This window comes from Psammomys obesus, unplaced genomic scaffold (assembly GCF_907164565.1).
Source record: "Psammomys obesus unplaced genomic scaffold, mPsaObe1.curated_primary_1811, whole genome shotgun sequence".
Taxonomy (NCBI): domain Eukaryota; kingdom Metazoa; phylum Chordata; class Mammalia; order Rodentia; family Muridae; genus Psammomys; species Psammomys obesus.
This window is the reverse complement of record NW_026596234.1, coordinates 278,237-299,895: the sequence shown is the minus strand read 5'-3', so window position 1 is coordinate 299,895 and position 21,659 is coordinate 278,237. Positions and strand designations below refer to the sequence as shown.

At 42.1% G+C, this 21,659-nt stretch overlaps 1 protein-coding gene across 1 annotated transcript in view; it reads left to right on the top strand.

Moving 5' to 3' along the window:
• The window catches only part of Prpf6 (pre-mRNA processing factor 6), a 56,325-nt gene that overhangs the window by 16,544 nt on the left and 18,122 nt on the right, over positions 1 to 21,659 (top strand). The window contains exons 7-11 of the mRNA XM_055596211.1: positions 4,079 to 4,173; positions 4,757 to 4,913; positions 5,614 to 5,776; positions 10,907 to 11,025; positions 11,809 to 12,027. Coding sequence (XP_055452186.1) covers positions 4,079 to 4,173; positions 4,757 to 4,913; positions 5,614 to 5,776; positions 10,907 to 11,025; positions 11,809 to 12,027 — 753 coding nt within the window. The remainder of the gene's footprint in view (positions 1 to 4,078; positions 4,174 to 4,756; positions 4,914 to 5,613; positions 5,777 to 10,906; positions 11,026 to 11,808; positions 12,028 to 21,659) is intronic.

Below are 21,659 nucleotides of genomic sequence, written 5' to 3'. Positions count from 1 at the left end.
ATTGGTAGCTCACTTGCTTAGCAAATGCAAGACCTTTGGTTTGATCCTCAGCACAAACAAAACAAAACACTCAATGATTGTTTTTCCCTTTTTGGTTTTTTGAGACGTGTTTCTCTGTGTAGTCCTGGCTGACCTGGACTTGTAGACCAGGCTGGCCTCAAACTCACAGAGATCTGCCTGCCTCTCCCTCCAGAGTGCCAGGACAGCCAGGACTAAAAGAGAAACCCTGTCTTCAAAACAAAACAAAACAAAACAAAACAAAACCCAAAAAACCTTTTGCTCCTTCTGTTTCAGTCTCTTGTGTGCAGGGATCACAGCTGAGTGATATCATGCCTGGTCTCAGGAGTTGGTCTTTACTGGATCTTCTTTGTTACCCCCGTCTGTCTAAAGTACTGTCTATCTCTGAACCCAGTAGGCTTCCAGTTGGTCAACTTTTTCTAAAGATTTGTTTATTTTTGATTTATGTGTATAGGTGTTTACGTGTGTGTGTGCAGTGTCTACAGAGGCCAGAAGAGGGCACTAGATTCCCTGGAACCAGAGTTACAGATGAGCCTTCATGTGGATTCTGTGAATCAAAAATCTGGGTTCTCTGAAAGAGCAGCCAGGAGCCCCCAGTTAATGATTTAGTTGTGGTGCACTTATTATCCACTAGTCTCTGAGGGTCTGAGAAGCATCTTTATTGTGGCAGTTCATTAGTTTTGTACTTAATATCAGTGTCACTTTGTTGCCTTAGTTTGTTGTTTTTCTCTCTGAGCTGTTGTAGAATTCATAGTTTTCTTGTAAGAACATTGAGAAGCAATGATTTTTTTCTATTTCTTTTCCTCTTTATCTTTTTTGTGGTGCTAGGGATGGAATCTAGGGCCTTGATTGTAGTAGGCTGGTGTTGTACCCATGAGCTATAATATCCTCAGTGAAGAGTATTTAAAAAACAAAAACAAAACAGAGCCAGGTGATGGAGGTGGCAGTACCTTTAATCCTGCATTTGGGTTGCAGAGGCAGGCATATCTCTTGAGTTCCAGGCAGGCGGATATCTGAGTTCAAGGCTAGCCTAGTCTACAGAGTGGATTCCAGGACAGCCAGGGCTACACAGAAACCAATCTTGTTTGGAAAACAATAACAACAGTAACAAAACCCCCACAAAAACAAACAAGAACTCCAAAACCTCCACAAAAAAATAAACTCAAAATAGAAAAACCTGTATCATGGTAATATTTTATGTTAAAGTGTGTGTGTGTGTGTGTGTATGTGTATGTATGTGTGTGTGTATGGGGACTTAACATCTTTTTCTTCTTCCTCTTTTTAATTTTTTCTTTTTAATTTATTTTCTGTGACAGGGTCTCACTATGTAGCCCTGACCAAGTTGGGCTGTAATTCACAGATCTACCTGCCTCTGCCTGGAGGGTACTAGGATTAAAGGCTTGTGTCGCTGTGCTTGGCAGACTTTATCTTTTTCTAATGTACCTTTCTACCCTTTTTAAAAATAATTGTTAGGGGTTTAGAACCCAGAGCCTCAAGCACACTAGATGAACAGTATATTACTGAGGTATACCCCAGCACCAGAATTTACAATTTTAACCTTTTTGTGTATGTTTATGTCTAAGACAGGGTCTTACTATGACTGTGTTGACCAGGCTGGCCTCATACATAAGTGATCCTCCTGCCTCACTGGGACTAAAGATATAGTATGCTGATATAATATACAAATATAATATAATAATGTCCATGATGCCAAGATATCTGCCCTCTTCTTTTACTTTGTTTTTGTCCTTTTATATATATTTTTTTATATATTTTATTTTACATATATTAGTGTTTTTGCTTGTGTGTTTGTATGTGCAACACATGTGTACCTTGTGCTGTTCAAATTCAGAAGAGGACATTGGATCCCCTGGAACTGAAGTTGCAGATATTTGAGTAACCGTGTGGTTGCTGGGAACCAAACACTGTGGTCCTCTGCAAGAGAAACAAGTGCTATTACCCACTGAGCTGGCTCTCCAACCTCCCTGTTGTTTTATTCTTTTGAAACAGGAATTCATGTGGTCCAGGGTAAATTATAACCTGAACTTTAGATCCTCCTGTCTCCATATTTCTAGTACTGAGATTATAACTTGGTTTATATGATTCTAGGGATCAAACCCAGGGGTGTTTGCGATAGGCAAGCACTCTGCTGTTTGAGCTACATTGGTTCCTGCCCCTGCCCCTCTCTGTGTTTTTGAGGTAGGTCTCATTGTTAGCCCAAACTGGCTTTGGACTTCCAGCAAAGTCATTGCCTTCGTCTTGTGAGTGCGGATGCATTATAGGCATGGGCCACCTTGTCCGTCCTGCTTGTCCTTTTTTTTCTGGAACTGAGGATTAAACTTATGCTTTACACATACTAGACAAACATTGCCCTGCCAAACTAGTTCCTTACCCTTTGTATTTTATAGACTTATTAGACTTATTTGTATTTTAATTGTTGCTTGTCATAGGTTTTTGTTTTGTTTTCCTAGTACTAGAGATCAAACCCAGGCCATGCATATGCTAGCTGGGCAAATATTTACTCCTGAGCTCCCCGACCTTTTTTGTGTGTGTGGATGTGTGTGGTGTTTTGAATAGGAATGGACCCCATAGACTGAGGTGTTTGAATATTTGGCCCATAAGGAGTGGCATTATTAGAAAGTATAGCCTTGTTGAAGTAGGTGTGGCCTTACGGGAAGAAGTGTGTCCCTGTGGGGGTGGGCCTCCAGGTCTAAGAAACTGAAGGCTGGCCAGCGTGACCCAGTCTCCTGCTGCCTTTGGATCAGGATATAAAACTCTTAGCTCCTTCCCCAGTACCGTATCTGCCTATATGCTATCATGCTCTCCGTCATGACCATAATGGACTAAACCTCTGAAACTGTAAGCCCCCCCCCAAATAAATGTTCTCCTTAATGAGAGTTCCATGGTCATGGTATCTCTTCACAGCAGTAAAACCCAAACTAAGACAGTGTGAGTGGGTGGGGGATGACATGAGTCACATACCTGTGGAGTTAGAGTTAGAAACCATGGCCAAAGGAGGCAGTTAGGTGTCCTGCTCTGTCACCTAATGTCTGAGAGGGCACTTACTTAAACCTGAAGCTCTCTGTTTTGGCTAGACTGGCTGGCCAGTGAGCCCCCAGTGCTAGGATTGCACGTGCATGTGACTGTGCATAGCTTTTTGTTTGATTTTACATTAGTGCTGGGGATTTTAGGTTGGGTCTTTATGCTTGCTACGAACTACCTCCTCAGTCACCAGGCCTTTAAAAAAAAATTTTTTTTTAGAGTCAGGGTCTTACTACTTGGCTGACATACTTGATATGTAGATCAGAGCTCTGCCTGCCTCTGCCTCCTAAGTGCTGTTATTAAAGGTGTGTGCCTAAGCTGGCTGGTTTTAGTTTAGTTTAGTTTTTTTTTTTTTTTTATCTGAGACAGGGCTTCTCTGTGTAACTCTGGCCTTGAACTCAAGAGATCCACCTGCCTCTGTCTCTCAGAGTCATGGGATTAAAGGCATGTGCCACCATGCCCAACTTTGGTTACTTTTCTATTGATGTGACAAAATACCATGACCAAGGCAACCTATAAAAGAAAGCATTTAATTTGGCTTATTTACAGTTTCAGAGTGTTAGAGTCCATGATGGTGGAGTGAAGGAGTAGCTGAGAACTGGTATTTTGATCCACAGCCATGTTGTGGAGAGAGGAGAGACACATCTGGGAGTGGCAGAGTCTTTTGAAACCTCAAAGCTCACTGCCAGAGACACATCCCTCAAACAAGGCCACACCCCCTAACCCTTCTCAAATGGTTGTACCAACTGGGGACTGAGTATTCACACATAAGTCTATGGGAACCATTCTTGTTCAACCCTATCCCCCTAATATTAATCTTTTAGAAGATTTCTCCACTTTCTGCAGTGAAGTAGAAGGCATTTTTCTAATCACTAACAGTTGTTTGAATTACAATAAGGTCTTCCTCCTGACTGCTTACTCTTGTTGAGACTTGTGGGGAGGGCCTCCAGGTCCTTGGTAATTCGTTTAGATGTTGCTGGTCATGTCCAGCTGATTCTCACCTTTACCTATCTCACAGGTATCTGACTCGGTGAGTGGGCAGACAGTTGTGGACCCCAAAGGCTATCTGACAGATCTAAATTCTATGATCCCAACCCATGGAGGGGACATAAAGTGAGTATGTTACAGAATTGATAGGTTAAAACGGAAACTCTTAATTGCTGAGTATGTTGTAGAATTACTTAAAAAAAAGAATATACAATCAAAAATATGACATGGATGCCAGGTGTTATGGCACATGCCTTTAATTCCAGCACTCTGGAGACACAGGCAAACAGATCTCTGAGTTCGAGGCCAGCCAGGTCTACAAAGAGAGTTCCAGAATGGCCAGGGTTGTTACACAGGAAACCCTGTCTTGCAAACAAAACAAACAAACAAAAAGATCTGACATGGATGTTCTGAGAAATGTAGAAATATATTTGTAGTCATTTACTGTGTGTGTTAAATGTCTTACAAATAATAAGGTGAGTGCCTGTGCTGAGCTAGTAAGACGCTTGTTCATTGTTCGTGTTTCCTGTCTGGACATTCAGGCCTCAGTTTGTTTGTTCAGTGCCCCACAGAGCTCATTTAGATGTTGCATTTTCTGTATGTCTTCCTTAGCAATTTATACCTCGTGTGTGGTGGGGTGCCTTCTCCCTGGCTCTTGGCACACCTCTGATAGTGTGGCGTGATGTTTTGTGCCTTCTCATGTTCACAGTGACATCAAGAAGGCACGACTGCTCCTCAAATCTGTCCGAGAAACAAACCCTCATCACCCACCAGCTTGGATTGCATCAGCTCGCCTGGAAGAAGTCACTGGAAAGCTGCAAGTGGCTCGGAACCTTATTATGAAAGGGACAGAGATGTGCCCCAAGGTGAAGCCTATAGCATATTTTTTCTTGATAGCTATGTGATTTCTAGCTCCCAGGAAATCCTCTGTTGTTCTGCCAGGCATGATACCTATACTGGAAAAATGGAGCCAGAGCAAGGTTATAAACAGAGGAAAAAGAGTTTCTTGCTTGCTTTTGTATGGAGTAGAGGCTGATTCACCATTATAATGGCAGGGTAAGCATCACTGAAAGTGATAAACTGGGCAGCTTCTCAGGCCACATAGTATAGGAAACTTAGAGGTTGAAGCAGGAGAGATGGCTCAGCAGTTGAAAACACTGACTGCTCTTCTATAGGTCCTGGGCTTGATTTCCAAAAGCCATATGGCAGTTTACAACCATCTTTAACTCCACTTCCAGGGGATCGGATGCCTGCTTCTGGATATGCATCCAGATAAAGCACCCATATACGTAAAATAAATAAATGGGGGGGGGGGGGGCTACAGGTTAGTGCTAGCTCTTAGTGTATTCCAGCACTTGTGTTTTGGGAGTTGGGATGATTAGACAAAATTTAAAAGTACTATAAAGCTAACTGAATGTCAGATAATTTTTCTGTGTGGACTAGATATTCCTGATCATGAAAGAGACCCTCTGTGCAATTCTCTGAACTTAAGGCACAAATCGGAACTTCCCAAGCAGACAGACCTGTTCATGTTTTTACTGTCCTCTCTCTTTTCTTTAACCCCAGAGTGAAGATGTCTGGCTGGAAGCAGCTAGGTTACAGCCTGGGGACACAGCCAAGGCTGTGGTGGCACAAGCTGTCCGTCATCTCCCACAGTCTGTTAGGATTTACATTAGAGCAGCAGAGCTAGAAACAGACATTCGAGCAAAGAAGCGTGTTCTTCGGAAAGGTGAGCTTCCCTGGAGGTAGCCCCTTAGATTGTCCTTGAAGGTATTGTTTTGTTTTGTTTTGTTTGCTTTCTGATGTTTTGGTTTTTTGAAACCAGTTTTACTCTTCCTTTGCTCAGACTTTTTCTGAGAGTAGTTAAGAAGCTATTAATATTGGTTAGGCCTTTTCTTGGGTTGCCTCTGCCCTTGGACTTTCTGTAAAGAAGGGACTCTAGTGGGAAAGTTCCCACACTAACTGGAAGCCACATTCTTAGCTTTCTGTAGTGTGTGAGCTGAACAGTTACTGTCATTCAAGTTTTCCTTATTCAGAGTACAGGGACAGATTGGTGAGTCTGCACATATAGTTCCCCCGGGATACCCAGTGCTCCGGAAATGGAATTTTGAAGTGTACGAAGGTACAGGAAGAAACACCGCTACTGTCATGGGCACTCACAGAATAAATGCTAGCTATGTGCCATACTGGAGATAGGATTATCTTTTCCATCTTTGCAGGTATGCAGGGCAAGCTTCTCACCTGGATGAGAGATCTAATAACCTAGACTTTTTTTTTTTTTAAGACAGGAAAATCTATCTGTGTAGCCTGCTGTTCTGGACTCACTTTGTAGACCAGGCTCTCCTCAAACTCACAGAGAGTCGTCTGCCTGTGCCTCCCAAGTGCTGGGATTAAAGGCTCATGTCACCATGCCTGGTGTAACCTAGACCTTTTAAGGACTGGATCTCCAGTTGGTGGTTTTGATTCTTTTGACTATAGTCTTCCTTCCTTTTCCTTCCTTCTTTCCTTCCTTCCTTTCTTCCTTTCTTCTTTTCCCTCCTCTTTCTTTCTTGTTAAAGACAAGGTCTTATATGAAGCTCAAGCCAGTCTTGGATGCATGATCTCTTTGTTTTTGTCTTGTGGATTTTACATACAGTTGTGCAGTATCATGCCAGGTTCCCCTCTTAACTTTATACTTGCAAATAGAAGCACTAAATTAAGACTCGACCCTTTGACTTGTAAAACGGTCTCCCAGAATATGGTGGCAACTTTATTGTTCCCTGGGAGTCAGTGTTGATCTTACAACTTGATTGAATTGTTCTGCCTTTGGATTAGTCCTTGGTGTCAAGGTTTGGAAAAGGGAAAGTAGAATATAAAGCTTATGGCAGCTGCTCAGACAGCACTGTATATTCAGAGACCTGTGTATGCTGCTGTATAGGTTGATGTGCATGTGGTGGTATTTCATGTAAGGTTGAGGCCTTGGCTTATAAGCCCTCTTTGTCTTCTGGTAGTCTTTAAGGGCTGGGAACTCTCCAGCTATTCTGCCAGGCTTGTGCTGACTATAAAGTGAGGAATAGGTAGAAGGTCTGCCCTGCATGAATCTGTGTGTCTCAGTTAGGGTTCTATTGCTGTGAGGAGACACCATAACTACAGCAACTCCCCCGCTTCCCCACCTCAAAAAACCCCCACCACCATCACCAAAAAAACAAAAACAACAAAACAGGGTTTCTCTGTGTAACAGAGCCCTGGCTGTCTTGGACTCTTTGTAGACCTGTCTTGGACTTTGTAAACCTGACTCTGGCTTCCTACTACTGGGATTGAAGGCATGTACCACCACACCTGGCCTGACCACAGCATTTCATAAAGGAAAGCATTTGGGGGGCTGGCTTATAGTTCAGAGGTTTAGTCCATTGTTGTCATGGAAGGAAAAAACATGGTGGCAAGCAGGCAGACATGGTGCTGGAAAGGAGCTGAGAGTTCTACATCTGGATCCATAGGCAGTGGGAAGAGGCCTGGCTTGAGCTTCTGAAACCTCAAAGCTCCCCCCCCCCTCACCCGCAGTGAAACACTGACTCCAGGAAGGACACACCTCCAATAATGTAATTCACAATGAGTCGGGGGGGGGGGGGCAAAACATTCAGACCACCACACTGTGTCTCTATTTTTTGGCCACCATAGTGTACATGTGTGTAGGTTGAATCCCATCCCAGGGATTCAGCTCAGATTTTCAGGCTTGGTGCCAGGTGCTTTTGCCTGCTGAGCCATCACTACAGCCTTTTTGAGGCAGGGTTTCACTGTGTATCTCTCACTGGCCTGGAACTCAATGCATAACCCAGGTGCCTATGAGCTTAAGGTGATCCTCTTGTTTCTTGCCTTCTGAGTGCTGAGATTATAAGAGAGTACCACTGTACTGGCTTTGTGGACACCAGTGGCTTATTTTTGTTTTTCATGCTACTCTAAAAAAATAATTACTTAACAATAGTGTCTTATTGTTAGAGGTCTGTAGTGCCCACATTTTCTCTGTTGTACACCTGTGTACACGCATGCATGGTCAGTGTACATTAGAGTTAAACAGAGTCTGAATATTGCCATTTGGTTATTTTATTAAAGTTCTTGAAGGAGCTAGGTTAATTCTGTAGGTTCCATGCACTGCGGCTGTGAAGTCTTCTGGTTCCTAAGTTCTTTTATGAATTAGAAGGTAGATCTGGAAGCTCTATTAGAAACAAGTGGGGGGTTTTGTTGTTTAAAATTGAAAACAATTTTTAAGATTTATTTATTATGTATACAATGTTCTGTCTGCTTGTACCCCTACACTCCAGGAGAGGGCACCAGATCACATTAATGATTATTATAGATATTGAACTCAGGACCTCTGGAAGAGGAGCCATTGCTCTTAACCTCTGAGCCATCTTTAAAAAAAAAAATTATCAATCTTTGCCCACGTTTGTCTCTGTATGTCTCTGTAGCATGTTGCCCACAGAGGCCAGAGGAGATGATCCCCTGGGGCTGGAGTTACAGAAGGTAGTCAGCTGCTGTGTGGGTGCTGAGAATCAAACCCTGCCCCTATGCAAGAGGAGCCAGTGCTCTTAATTGCTGAACCATTTCTCTAGTCCCCCAAATCAATTAATTAAATTAATTAATTGCTTTTTATTTGACTGCATGTGTGTCTGTGTGCCACATGCATGCAATACCCTCAGAGGCCAGAGAAGACCATTAGCTCCTCCCTAGAACTGGACGGTTACAGACAGACATCCCCATGTGGGTGCTGGGAATAAAATCTCTATCCTCTGGAAGAAGCAAGTGTTCTAAACCACTGAGTCATGTTCTAGCCCTTTTAAGTCTCACTATTTATCCCTGGTTGGCCTAGAAATTGTTGTGTAGACCAGATTGGCCTTGAACTCATAGAGATCCCCTCCTATGTTCAATCCCTGTCCATACCACAAGTAGAAACAGGTTTTTCCAGTGAACAGCAGGATCTTGGGGTTCACAGTGTAATCAAATATTCCACAACAGGTAACATTACAATTCTGTTACTCTTTCTGGTCTTCTTATCAGAATTATTCTAACAGGAACTTTCTTATATCAAAATTTAGTTACTCTGATTTTCTGTAAATGCTTGATTCATTAGATTTATTTATTGTTTCCAGAATAACAAGCTGCTCTCCATTCCTTAGTGGCATCTAATGAGATTTATTTATTTAAGGTTTAAGATTAATTTTTGTTCAATGCTAGATAATAAATCCAGGCTACCGTGTGTACTAGCCAAGAACTTGGCTGCTGAGCTACAGCCATTCCCAATTTTTAACATTTTTAATCTTTTTTTAAGAGGCGGTGTCTTGATTTGCCAGGTTAACCACAATACTGGTACTCAGTTTAATCTAGAAATCTTCCTGTCTCCGCTTCCCATGTAGCTAGGTCTGAGGGTGTACATCACTGTACCTAGCTCTTGTTCTTTCTTTAGCATTGGTCATGAATGCCTAGATTTTAATATATTCACATTTTGAACACATTGCCCTGAATGGGTAGGGGATGGTGATGGTGTCGAATCCAAGATTTCATTTATGCCAAGCAAGTTCTTTATCCATAATCTAGATTGCAGTTTTTTACAGTTTCACTTTAGTTTAAGTTATCTACATTCAACCACAACAAGAAAACTAATAGAAAGCTGTAGAAATAATTAGAGTATGAGGACACATCCCACACATTCCCAGCCTGTGAAAGGCAGAGGCAGGAAGATCAGGAATTCACTACATAGAGACATCTTTGAGCAAGTTTGAGGGGATGTATGATCCTCTATGTGTGTTTAAGCGGGGCAGTGAGCTTACACGTTCAAAAATTTTCAGACTGCAGAGATAAGTCATTCACAAGTCACATGATATTCTGGGAAGTAAGGTGAAACTTCTGCCCACCTGACAAGAACCTGGACTGCATCTGTGGAGCATCCATGCTACCTGTCATGCTGCAGCCAGTTGATGAGTCACTGTCCCAGTTGTCGGATGATAACACATATGTATGCACACATACATAGATTCTGGTATGCTACAGAGAATCCCATCATTGCTCTGTAGGCATTCCTCCCAAGTTTGCTTATGACTTCTTCTTTTTAAGAATTTTAGGTATGCTTTTTTTTTTTTTTTTTTTTTTTTGTTTTTTGAGACACAGCTTCTCTATGTAGGCTTGGCTATCCTGGAATTCTCTCTCTGCTGACCAGGCTAGCCTCTAACATCAGCCTGCCTTTGCCTCCAGAATGCTGGGATTAAAGGTGGGATTAAAGGTGTGTGCCATTACCATCTGACATAAAGTCGTTTGTTGTTTTTGTTTTTTTGTTTTGTTTTGTTTTGTTTGAGACAGGTTTTTTAGACAGGCTTGGCTGTCTTGCCCTTGGTTTTTTAGTCCAGGCTGGCTTCGAACTCACAGAGATCCACCTGCCTCTGCTTCCCTGAGTGCTGAGACTAAAGGCATGGGCCACCCACCATACCTAGCTAGAGTCTTATGTATTCTCAAGGGAAAACATAATCAGGAGGGTTTTTTTGTTTTTGTTTTTGACAATAGTCATTTAAAATATCCTTTTAGTAAACCATGTGTAGATTGTAGGTTTGATGTCTTTTTTGTTTTTTCCTTGGCTTTGCTGTCCTGGAACTCACTTTTTATTTATATGACAATTTCTACTGATACAACTTTAATGACCTTTGACTGTTCCTTTCTTTTTGGTACACCAAGAGAGGTGTACCTTTCCCGTCTGGTTTTGTGTCTATCCCAACATCAAAGGAGCCAACATGGACATGTTTGTAGTCCTTGATCATCAGCTTTGGGGTGTGGGGTGAGCTTCTTATCCAACGATAGTATCCTCCTGACATGCTTGTTTTTTAACCTTTCCCAGCCCTTGAGCATGTTCCAAATTCTGTTCGACTGTGGAAAGCAGCTGTTGAGCTTGAAGAGCCTGAAGATGCCAGAATCATGCTGAGCCGAGCGGTGGAGTGCTGCCCCACCAGTGTCGAGGTGAGTCCTCTGGGCGCAGACCGACCACCCCGTTGTAGAAGGCCTCAGCAGAGCTCGGTGTCTGCGACTGCTGGGTGTACGCTGCAGTTCCCGGCGGTAGAGGACAGTGTGAACCCCAGAGAATGTTATTCTGCAGTAGGTGCCAGGTAGGGCCACAGGTGCCTTCAGTTAGCCACGGTCCAGGTGGGTATGTGGTGGCGAGAGGTGCAAGTGATGGGTGCACAGTGCATGCCGTAAGGACAAAACTGAGTTTTTTGCTTAGCTTCTCCTTGAGAGCTATAGAAAACTGTGTTGGGAACTGTACTCTGGTACATGCACTCATTCAAGTGAATAATTCAAGTACAATAATCTGTGCACATTGTGGAGTGAACTGTTGCAGTCAGTAGCATTGAGGCATAAGAATTCCAGAGGATTAAACATCATTATACAACTGTTTATGAACCTGTTCTGGTTACCTTTTGCCCTAGCACCTGCTCTTACTTAAGTCTGGCACTCTGCACGTTTAACCAGTGCTTAGAACTTCTGATCAAGTGTCCCATTAACTTTTTGTGCTAACCAGTGTTAAAAGCATAACTGAGCAGTTGATGTAGAGAAAAGATCTCCTATGAATGATTATAGGCTCTGTTTAAGCTTGAGAGCTTTCAGAAAGCACTTTATAGAACTGCTGTGGGTCATTGAGACTGCCCTGTCATCAAGGCAAGAAGGTATCACTTGGTGCAACCAGCATTCAACACACTTCTCCTTCTCTTTTTTTTTTTTTTTTCCTGATGTCTTTTTGTGTAGCTCTGGCTTGCTTTGGCAAGGCTGGAAACTTACGAAAATGCTCGCAAGGTCTTAAATAAAGCACGTGAGAACATTCCTACAGACCGGCACATCTGGATTACAGCTGCCAAGCTTGAGGAGGCCAATGGGAACACTCAGATGGTGGAGAAGATCATTGACCGAGCCATCACCTCCCTGCGGGCCAATGGTGTGGAGATCAATCGGGAACAGTGGATCCAGGTGAGCTATTGCTTGGGGCTCTGTCCTAAATACAAAGTTAGTTGTTGCAAACGTGCACCAGTACTCAGGAAGCTAAGGCAGGAGGAGGATTGCAAGTTTAAGGCCAGCCTGGGTGGGCTACATAGCAGCACTGTTTTGAGTGAGTGGATAAGTAAATACATTTTTTTTTTTTTTTAGATTTTATTTTATGTATATGGGTGTTTGGCTGCATGCATATCTGTGCTCCAGAAGAGGCACTGGAGTTACAGATAGTTTTATAAGCTGCCATGTAGGTGTTGGGAATTGAACCCAAATACATCCTCTAAAAGAGTAGCCAATGTTACTGAGTCATCTTTTCCTCTTCTGCAGATGCTTTTTAAGTGTTTTTAAGTGTTGAGGTCTCACATGAGGTGCACGGTAGCACTGGAGAGTTCCCACACCGGCAGAAAAAGATGTCACTTTTGACAGACCCAGTACATTGAGTTGTCTTGGGGTGAATGCAGACATGGATCACTAGCATTCTTTTGCTAGTTGTCTTAGAGTTACTCTTGTGTGGTGAGACACCATGACCTGTAACCATGGGTTTTCACCTGAACCCTAGTTCCCAAAATGATGACTCTGAGACTTTATTATTTATTAATAAATGTTTAGGCCATAAGCTTTAGTTTGTTCCTCAACTAGCTCATAATTTAACTTTCCCATTTATTCTATTCCGTGTGTGCCACATGGCTGGTTACCTCTCCTCAGTTTCATGTGTCTGTCTTCCTTAGAGTCTGGGGCAAATCGCCTGCCTTTGATTCTCTCCCAGAGTTCATTTCTTTCTCCTGGAATTCCCACCCCTATTTCATGCCTCAGCTAATAGCATCATTGACAGGTGATGCTTCCATATAGCATACAAGAAATTCTCTCTACAGTGACCAAAAGCAACCTAGGGAGGAAAGGGTTTATTTAGCTACACTTCCACATCACTGTTCGTCATCAAAAGAAGTCAGGAGAGGAACTTGTAGGCAGGAGATGATGCAGAGGCCATGAAAGGGTGCTGCTTATTGGCTTGATCCTCATGGTATGCTCAGCCTGCTTTTTTTTGCAGGCTGGAGAGATGGCCCAGAGGTTAAGAGCAATGGCTATTCTTCTGAAGATTCAGAGTTCAATTCCCAGCAACTACATGATCGCTCATAACCATCTATAGTGAGATCTGGTGCCCTTTTCTTCTAATAGCTTTATTTTCCTTTCTACCTTGAAGGTTTTCTATAATTTTTAAAGTATAGATTGGCTACCTTTTTTAGCTTTTTGTGTCTAGAAAAAAAATGTGTTTTTTGTTTGTTTGTTTGTTTTGTTTTGTTTTTGTAGCTCTGACTATCTTGGAACTCACTCACTGTATGCCAGGCTGTCCTCAGACACACAGCCTCTACCTACCTAGTGCTGGGATTGAAGATTTTAAGTTATGTATATGTGTGTGTGTGTGTGTGTGTGTGTGTATCTGTGTACCCTGGGAGGCCATATATTTTTTTTTTTCGCCAAGTATGCTGTTTTAGGAAGCAAAAATACCTGGTTTAGGCCAGTTTACTCTACACAGTGAGTTCCAGGCCAGCCAGGGCTATCTAGTAAGACTTTTTCTCAAAAAAATGTTTTTACATTTTAGCCTGCCTGCTTTTCTTTTTCTTTCTTTCCTTCTCTCTTCCTTTCTTTCTTTCTATGAAAGAAAGGTGTATATGTGTGTCTGTGTCAGTGTGTCTCAGTGTGTGTTAGAGGTAACAGTGCTTGGGTGCCAGCTCTTACCTTTGACATTGGAAATGTCTTATTATTTGCTCCTGCTTTGTGTACACTAGGACAGCTGGCCTGTGAACTTCTTGAAGATTCTCCCCACTTTGCCTCCTCTCTGGGTGTAGTAGTGAGATTACAGATATATTTGCTAGATATAAAGTCCTAGGTTGATACTTTTTCTTCTAGTACTTCAAGTATACTCATACCACTGCCTTCTCGCATCTGCATTGGTCTGTACATACTGTTGTCTTTCAAAAAAAATATATCTATATCTAGATCTATCTATCTATCTATCTATCTATCTATCTATCTATCTATCTATCTATATCTTGCAGGCTGGACGGTGGAGGTACACACCTTTAATTTCAGTACATGGGAGTCAGAGGCAGGCAGATCTCTACAGAGTACATTCCAGGACAGCCAGGGCTACACAGCAAGACCCACCCTGTCTTAAAAACAAAAACAAAAATCTGGCAAGGGTGTTACTGTACAGCCCTAGCTGGCCTTGAACACTTAGCCTTCCTGCCTCAGCTGCCTAAGTGCTGGGATTGCAGGTATATGCCACTGAACCTCTGGCAGTTGTTTTGTCTTTTATCATTGGGGTTTTTTATTTTTTTGTTTGCTTTGCTTTGTTTTATTTTTAAATTTTTATTGTTTTATATGTATAACTATTTGCCTGCTTGTGTGTCTGTTCATCATACACATGCCTGAGACCCAGTTATGTGTGGTCAAGTGGGTGCTGGAAATTGAACCTGGGTCCTCTGGAAGAACAGCCAGTGCTTAACCACTGAGCCATCTCTCCAGCCCCCTTCATTATCTTTATTAGTGTTAGTGTTATTTTCTTTGCCTTGTGTTTTATTTGAGACACAGTCTCTCTCATTATGCAGCTCTGGCTGGCCTGCAACTCGCCCTGTAGACTCACATCCATAGATCTGCCTGCCTCTGCCTCCCAAGTGTTGGGATTAAATGGAGGTCCCCAGCATCCTCACTGATTTTGTCTTGGTATATTGGTATATTGTTTCCTTTTCCCTTTTTTTTTTTTCTTTTTTGTTTGTTTGTTTGTATTCGAAACAGTTTCACTGCGTAGCCCAGGCTGTCCTGGAGTTCACTCTGTAGACCAGGCTGGCCTTGAACTCTTGAGATCCCCTGCCTGTGCCTCCTGAGTGCTGGGATCAAAGGCATGCTCTACTACTGCCTGGTTATATAGTCTTTCTTTCTTTTTTTAAATTTTGTATTTTCAGCTTTATTTTTATTTTTAATTATTTATTTTCATTTCATGTGCATGTCTGTGAGGCTGTTAGATCCCCTGGAACTGGAGTTACAGACAGTTTGAGCTGCCATGTGGGTGTTGGGAATTGAACCCCGGGTCCTCTGGAAGAGCATCCAGTGCTCTGCCTAGCTGTCTCTCCAGCCCCCACCTCGGAGTTTATTGTACTTCTTTTTGGTGTGTGTGTGTCTTAATAGATGTATGTGTTTGACACACTTAGAGGTCAGAGACAAACATTGGGTTTCCAGCTTAAGCATTCATTTTTGGGTGGGAGGGAGCTTTTTAGACAGGGTTTCTCTGTGTAACCCTGGCTGTCCTAGAACTTACTTTATAGGCCAAGCTGTCCTCAATTTCAGAGATCTGCCTGCCTCTGCCTCTGTCTCTGCCTCTGGAGTTCCGGGATTAAAGGTGTGTGCCCTCATACCTGGCTGTGCTCAGTTTTTTTTTTTATGTGGTTCGTGAAGAGGATTTAAACTCAGGTCTGAAAATACTGTTTCTTCATAAATGACATTTATTTGTAATTCATTGTGCACCCACCGTGCACATGTGGAAGTCAGAGGACAGTTTGTGGAAGTTGGTTCTCTGCTTTCACCACGTGAGTCTTGGGGATTGAACTCAGGTTCTCAGGCTTTGTGGCATGTTTTTATCAACTGTGCCATTTCACCAGTCCTAGAATTTAATTTTGACATTTTATTAAATTTTAATTAACATTATTAGGCTTGGAATGTAGCTTATTTTACAATATTTTTCTGTTATGTGTGAGGTCCCTGAGTTGACTCTCCAGTATTACACATGCACATGAAAGTCTATAAAATTCGTTTTTTAGCAAAACTCTAAAAATACTTTATTAATTACTTTAGAAAAGTTATATAGTATATTATTCTATGCATAAAGCATAAATTATTGTTAAAAATAGACAAATGTTTATCAAAACATTCATGAAAATTACATATTTGTCCTTCAAAACGTATACATTTAGCAGTAGGTATGAACTTTTTAAATAGAACACCAGTGCCATGGGAACTAGCCCCAAGTAGCAATAAATGAGACTATAAGAAAGAAAAAGTTTTATTACAGCAAAGGAAAAAAATTAGCAGGTCAGGGAGACAGTCCACAGTGTGGGAGAAAATCTTTCATCAGCTACACTTCAGACAAAGGGCTAATATCCAGAATTCACAAAGAATTTCAGAAATTAAGCACCAAGGACATAAAACTGTTAATTAATGAATGGGCAAATGAACTGAACAGATAGATCTGAAAAAGAAGGAGAAAGAAAGAAAGAAAGAAAGAAAGAAAGAAAGAAAGAAAGAAAGAAAGAAAGAAAGAGAAAGAAAGAAAGAAAGAAAGAGAGAAAATCAAATGACCAATAACTTTTGTTTTTAATTTTTATTTTTTTCCAATAACTTTTTTTTAAAGTGATCAGGGAGGCATTGGAGACATGGCTCAGTGGCTAAGAGTACCGATGCTCTTCCAGAGGACCTGGGTTCAATTCCCAGCACCCACATGGCAGCTCACACAACTGTCTGTACCTCCAAGATCTGACACCCTCACACAGACATACATGCAGGCATATATGCACATAGAATAAAAATAAATAAATTATTTTTTAAAAAATGATCAGGGAAATACAAATAAAAACTACTTGGAAATTCTACTTCACTCCAGTCAAAAAGACTGTCATCAGCCAGTCTAACAATAAATGCTTGGAGAGGATGTGGGGGAGGGAAAGGAACCTTTAGTCTCTGTTTTGTGGGGAGAGGAATTCAAATTAATATAGCCATTGTGGAAATAAAGTTGGAGATGTTGTCTGCCTTTAATCCCAGCAATTTGGGAAGCAGAGACAGGTGGATCTTTGAGTTTGAGGCCAACCTGTTCTATAGAGTGAGTTCCAGGACAGCCAGGGCTACACAGAGAAACCCTGTCTCAAACAAACAACAACAAAAAATCCCAAAAACTGTTTGGAGATTTCTCAAAAACTTAAAATTAGAACTACCATATGACCCTGGTATTTCACTCCTGGGCCTACAAAAATTCATCTTTTTTTTATTTGTGTTTGATGTTGGGGATTGACCTAGGTCTCCTGTATGATAGGAAAGTATTCTACCACTGAGCTATATCCCCCCCAAAGAATATAGGTGAGCCCCATATGAAACTATGTAAAAGGACTCAAAGGAATCGCAGAACTAAATATAAAAGCTGGAAGAATAAATCTCTAGAGATCATAGGACTTAGATTTTGTTTTTAAAGACAAGGTCTACGTAGTCCAGGCCAGTCTGGAACTTGCCATGTAGCCAGGCTGGCCTGGAACTCAAGATCCTTCTGCCTCAGTTGTTGTTCTTGTGGCAGTAGTCTGGGGCACGGCTGTGAGCGTCCAGATAAAGAGCAGAGAGAGAGGTGGAAATGAGTTTTCCACTGGGTGTTACAGTTAGCTCGTTTAAAATGAGATTGCTGGTGCCAGACAGTAGTGGAAACTCGGGTGTTCCAGAAGCCCGTGATGATGCAAGCTTACACAGTGTTACAGCCCTTCTGTAACGCAGCTGTATTAATGTCAGGGGTGTGGGTAGAAGCCTGTGCCTGCTCAGCTGGAAGGCCAGGCCTGGAAGGCAGTTCCAAGCCCAGTGGGTGCTTCAACAGCGGTGCTGCCAAGAGTTCAGTGGTGAAGTTTCAGGGAGGAGGGGAGCCCTCCCTCCCCCAGAATAAATCTTAGCCATAATGGAGAGTGGAGTGAGGGAGTGAGTTTATTTCGTAAAGTAAGGATTTACAAACCTTGGGCAGTGGGAAGAGTTTCAGGGTGGATGATTTTTGATTCCCTAGGGCTAGAAGTGCTAGGGATATTTGATTTACATGTAGTGGTACAGTACCTTCTTTACATGCAGTAGCATGGACCTATCACAAAAAAGGAACATAGTATGAAATTATCCTATGGGTTGGGGAAAATCTTCAGGTACAGTTAAAGGCTATTGGTTGAAAGCCAGGACACCAAGATGGCTAGTTAGTGTAGGGTGGGTATCTCCAGGAATCCCCAGGTGCTTGCCAAACAACAACCAGTTTCTTATCTGGAAAGGGTCGAGCCTGTAGTTTCCCCTGAGGGCTATGTGGCATTCTTAGGGGATCTGGGGTTTTCCAGATCAGGCGAAGAGAGAATCCATCGGAAAAAGAGAGTCTGTCATATACACCAAGCTCAGAGGTTATCTGGAAACGCCAGACTTTACCAGCAGTCCCACACTCAGTCTCCTGGGTGGTAGGACTGTTGGCATTGTATTGCTATCCCTAGCCTTAAAATTTCAATACATCTGTGATGACTGAGCCTTCAAAGAGTCTAAATGAAAACCAGTTGTTTGTTTGTTTGCTTGTTTAGACAGGATCTCACTGTAGCCCTGGCTAGCCTGGAATTTGCTACGTCGACCAATTAGCTCATTTTTTAAAATTTATTCATTCATTCATTCATTCATTCATTCATTCCATATACAGTGTTCAGCCTGCAGGCCGGAAGAGGATCTCGTTATAAATGGTTATGAGTCACCATGTGGTTGCTGGGAATTGAACTCAGGACCTCTGGAAGAGCAGTCAGTGCTCTATAACCTCTGAGCCTTGTCTCCAGCCCCAACCAATTAGTTCTTGGACAGAGATCTGCTTGCCTTTGCTTCTTGAGTGCTAGCATTAAAAGTCTGCACCACCATGTACAGCTGTAAGACCATATATTATATGATTTTACTGGTATAAAATTTATAGCATCTTAATCACAGTACTTGGGAGACATAGACAGATGTATCTCTGTTTGAGGGTAGCATGGTCTGTAGAACTAGTTCCAAGATAGCCAGGACTACACCGAGAAGGCCTGTCTTGGGGGAAAAAAAAAGAAAGAAAATAAAAGGAAATCTGTGGAGAAAAAAATTACTTGGAGGTTATGGAAAGGAAATTGATGGTTAATAATTTTTAATGTTTATTTTTTATCATGTATGTGTATGTGGATGTCTTAGTTTCTTTTCTGTTGCTAACCTTGTAACAAGACAACTTAGAGAAGGAAGTTTTTAATTGGAGCTTATAGTTCCAAGGAAGTAGGAATCCATCACCATCCTGGTGGGAAGCAGCTAAGAGCTAAGAAGGGAGCAGCTAAGAGCTCACACCGAAGTCCACAGACAGGAAACAGTGAGAACGCATTAGAGTTGAAAGGAAGCTTTTGAATCCTCAAGCCTGCCTCCAGTGACACACCTTTTCCAACAAGACCGTACCTCCTAATCCTTCCCAACCAGCTACTAGCTGGGGACCAAGTATTCAACTAAACCACTACAGTGGCTATATACACTTGATTGTGGGCTCCCACAGAGGCCAAACACTGGGTCCCCTGTACCTGGAGTTATAGGTGGTTGTCAGCTGCCTGATGTTGTTGCTGGGAATTGAGCTTGGGTCCTCTGGAAGAGCAATTCATGCTTTTTTTTTTTTTTTTTTTTTTAATTTGTTTATTATGTATATAATGTTCTGTCTGCGTGTACACCTGCAGGCCAGAAGAGGGCACCAGATCTCCTTATAGATGGTTGTGAGCCACCATGTGGTTGCTGGGAATTGAACTCAGGACCTCTGGAAGAGCAGTCAGTGCTCTTAACCTCTGAGCCATCTCTCCAGCCCCCGCAATTCATGCTCTTAACCACTTACTTTATTTATTTTCATAGCTAATATTTTTTCTTGCCCCATTGAATGAGTGGTCTTGGTGTGTTTATACAGAGAGTCAGTTGATAATAAATGTGGAAGATGTATTTGTGACCTCTCAGTTTTGTTCCATTGGCCTACTTGCTTCTTTAGGAAATGTGCCATATTTTTCTAGTGTTTGGGAACAAACAAGGTTCCTGTGTATACTAGGCAAACATTCTACTACAGAGCTACAACCTTATCCCCTGCTTTAATTTTTTTTTCATTTAGTGTAAAATGTGGCGTATGTATGCGTGTGGAGGCACACACCTGTGGGGCACTTGTGGAGGCCAGAGAATAACATTAGAACATTTTTCTCTGTTGCTTTCTACTTTGTTACCAATAGTCTTGGTTACTATTTTACTGCTGTGACAAAGTACCAGGACCAAGGCAACTTACAGAAGAAAGCATTTAGTAGAGGTTTACAGTTTCTGGGGATGGATCTGTAACCATCATGGTGGGGAGCAGGGCAGGAGGTAGGCAGGCAGCCATGGCCCTGGAACAGGCTAAGAGCTTACATCTGATTCACAAGCCTGAGGCAGAGAGCAAGCTCACTGGGAATGACTTGGGCTTTGAAATCTCAAAGCCTCTCCCTAGTGGCACACCTCCTCCAACAAGGCCATCCCTCCTAATCCTTCCCAAGTAGTCCTACTGACTGGGGTCCAGGCATATAAATATGAGCCTATGGAAGCCATCCTCATTCAAATCACCACACTCACTGATTTGAAGCTTGTGGTTTGGGCTAGACAGGCTGACCAGTGAGCCCCTAGGATCTACCTGTTTCTTCCCCAAACCTGACTTACAAGTGTATGCTCTTAAACCCAGCCTTTAACGTGGATGCTGGGGATCCACACCCACGTTCTCCTCCTTTCTCAGCAAGCGTTTTACTCGTTAAGCCATTCCCTTTGCAATGGATCCTGTCTGACCTTGAACTCCTGATTCCCCTCCCAACACCATCTCTACCTTCCTACTGGTAGAATTTATAGATATATACCATCACATGTTTGGCTCTTTTGCATTCCCTTCCACCCTTGCTCCTTTCCTTTCTTTGTCTTTTCCTTTCCTGGAGACAGCACCTTGTCTTCACGGTCTATGTCTTGCATCACAGTATGTCACCCTGGATGGCCTGGAACTCACTGTGTGGCATCTGCTTCTGCTTCCCAGATGCTGGACAGAATTAAAGGCTTATGCCGTAACACCCAACTTTTTGTTGTTGTTGTTCCCCATATCGCTAAGGATTGAGCCTAGGGCTCATCTTTTCTCCCATCCTTGCTGTATTTTGATTTTGAGATAGAGTCTTACTAAATGGTTCAAGTTAGCCTTGAAGTTGGCAATCTTCCTGCCTCAGAGATGGAATTAAAAACCTGTATCACTAGAATCCAGCTTGTTTTATTACCATTTTTGATGCTGTTACAAGTGGAATTAATTTTGTTATTTTGACATTATTGAATAATTTTTAATGTTGTATTTTTACTGACTTTATATTCTTATAGCTTTTAGTCGATTTCTTAGAATTTTCTCCATTCAAAATCCTGTCGTTTGCAAATATAGTTTTGTCTTTTTTCCAAGTCGTTTATTATTTCTTGTTTAATTGTCTGAGTAGAAAGTCCAGCAAAGTGTTGCGTGGTGGCAGTATGAGAATCAACTTCTTTTCTTGGCTTCCTCATCTTAGGGAAGTGTCTCATCTTTACTTCTGATAGCCAGCACACTTTGCTTTTATTTTGTTTTGTTTTTTGTTGTTGTTTTGGTTTTTTCTTTGTTGGTTTGTTTTGTTTTTCAAGACAGAAATTCTTTGTGTAGCCTTGGCTGTCTTAAACTTGCTTTGTAGACCAAGCTGGCCTGGAACATCCACCTTCCTCTGCCTTCCGAGCACTGGGATTACAGGTGTGTGCCATAGCACCCGGCCTCTGTCAGTTTTTATAGGGTTTTTTTTTTT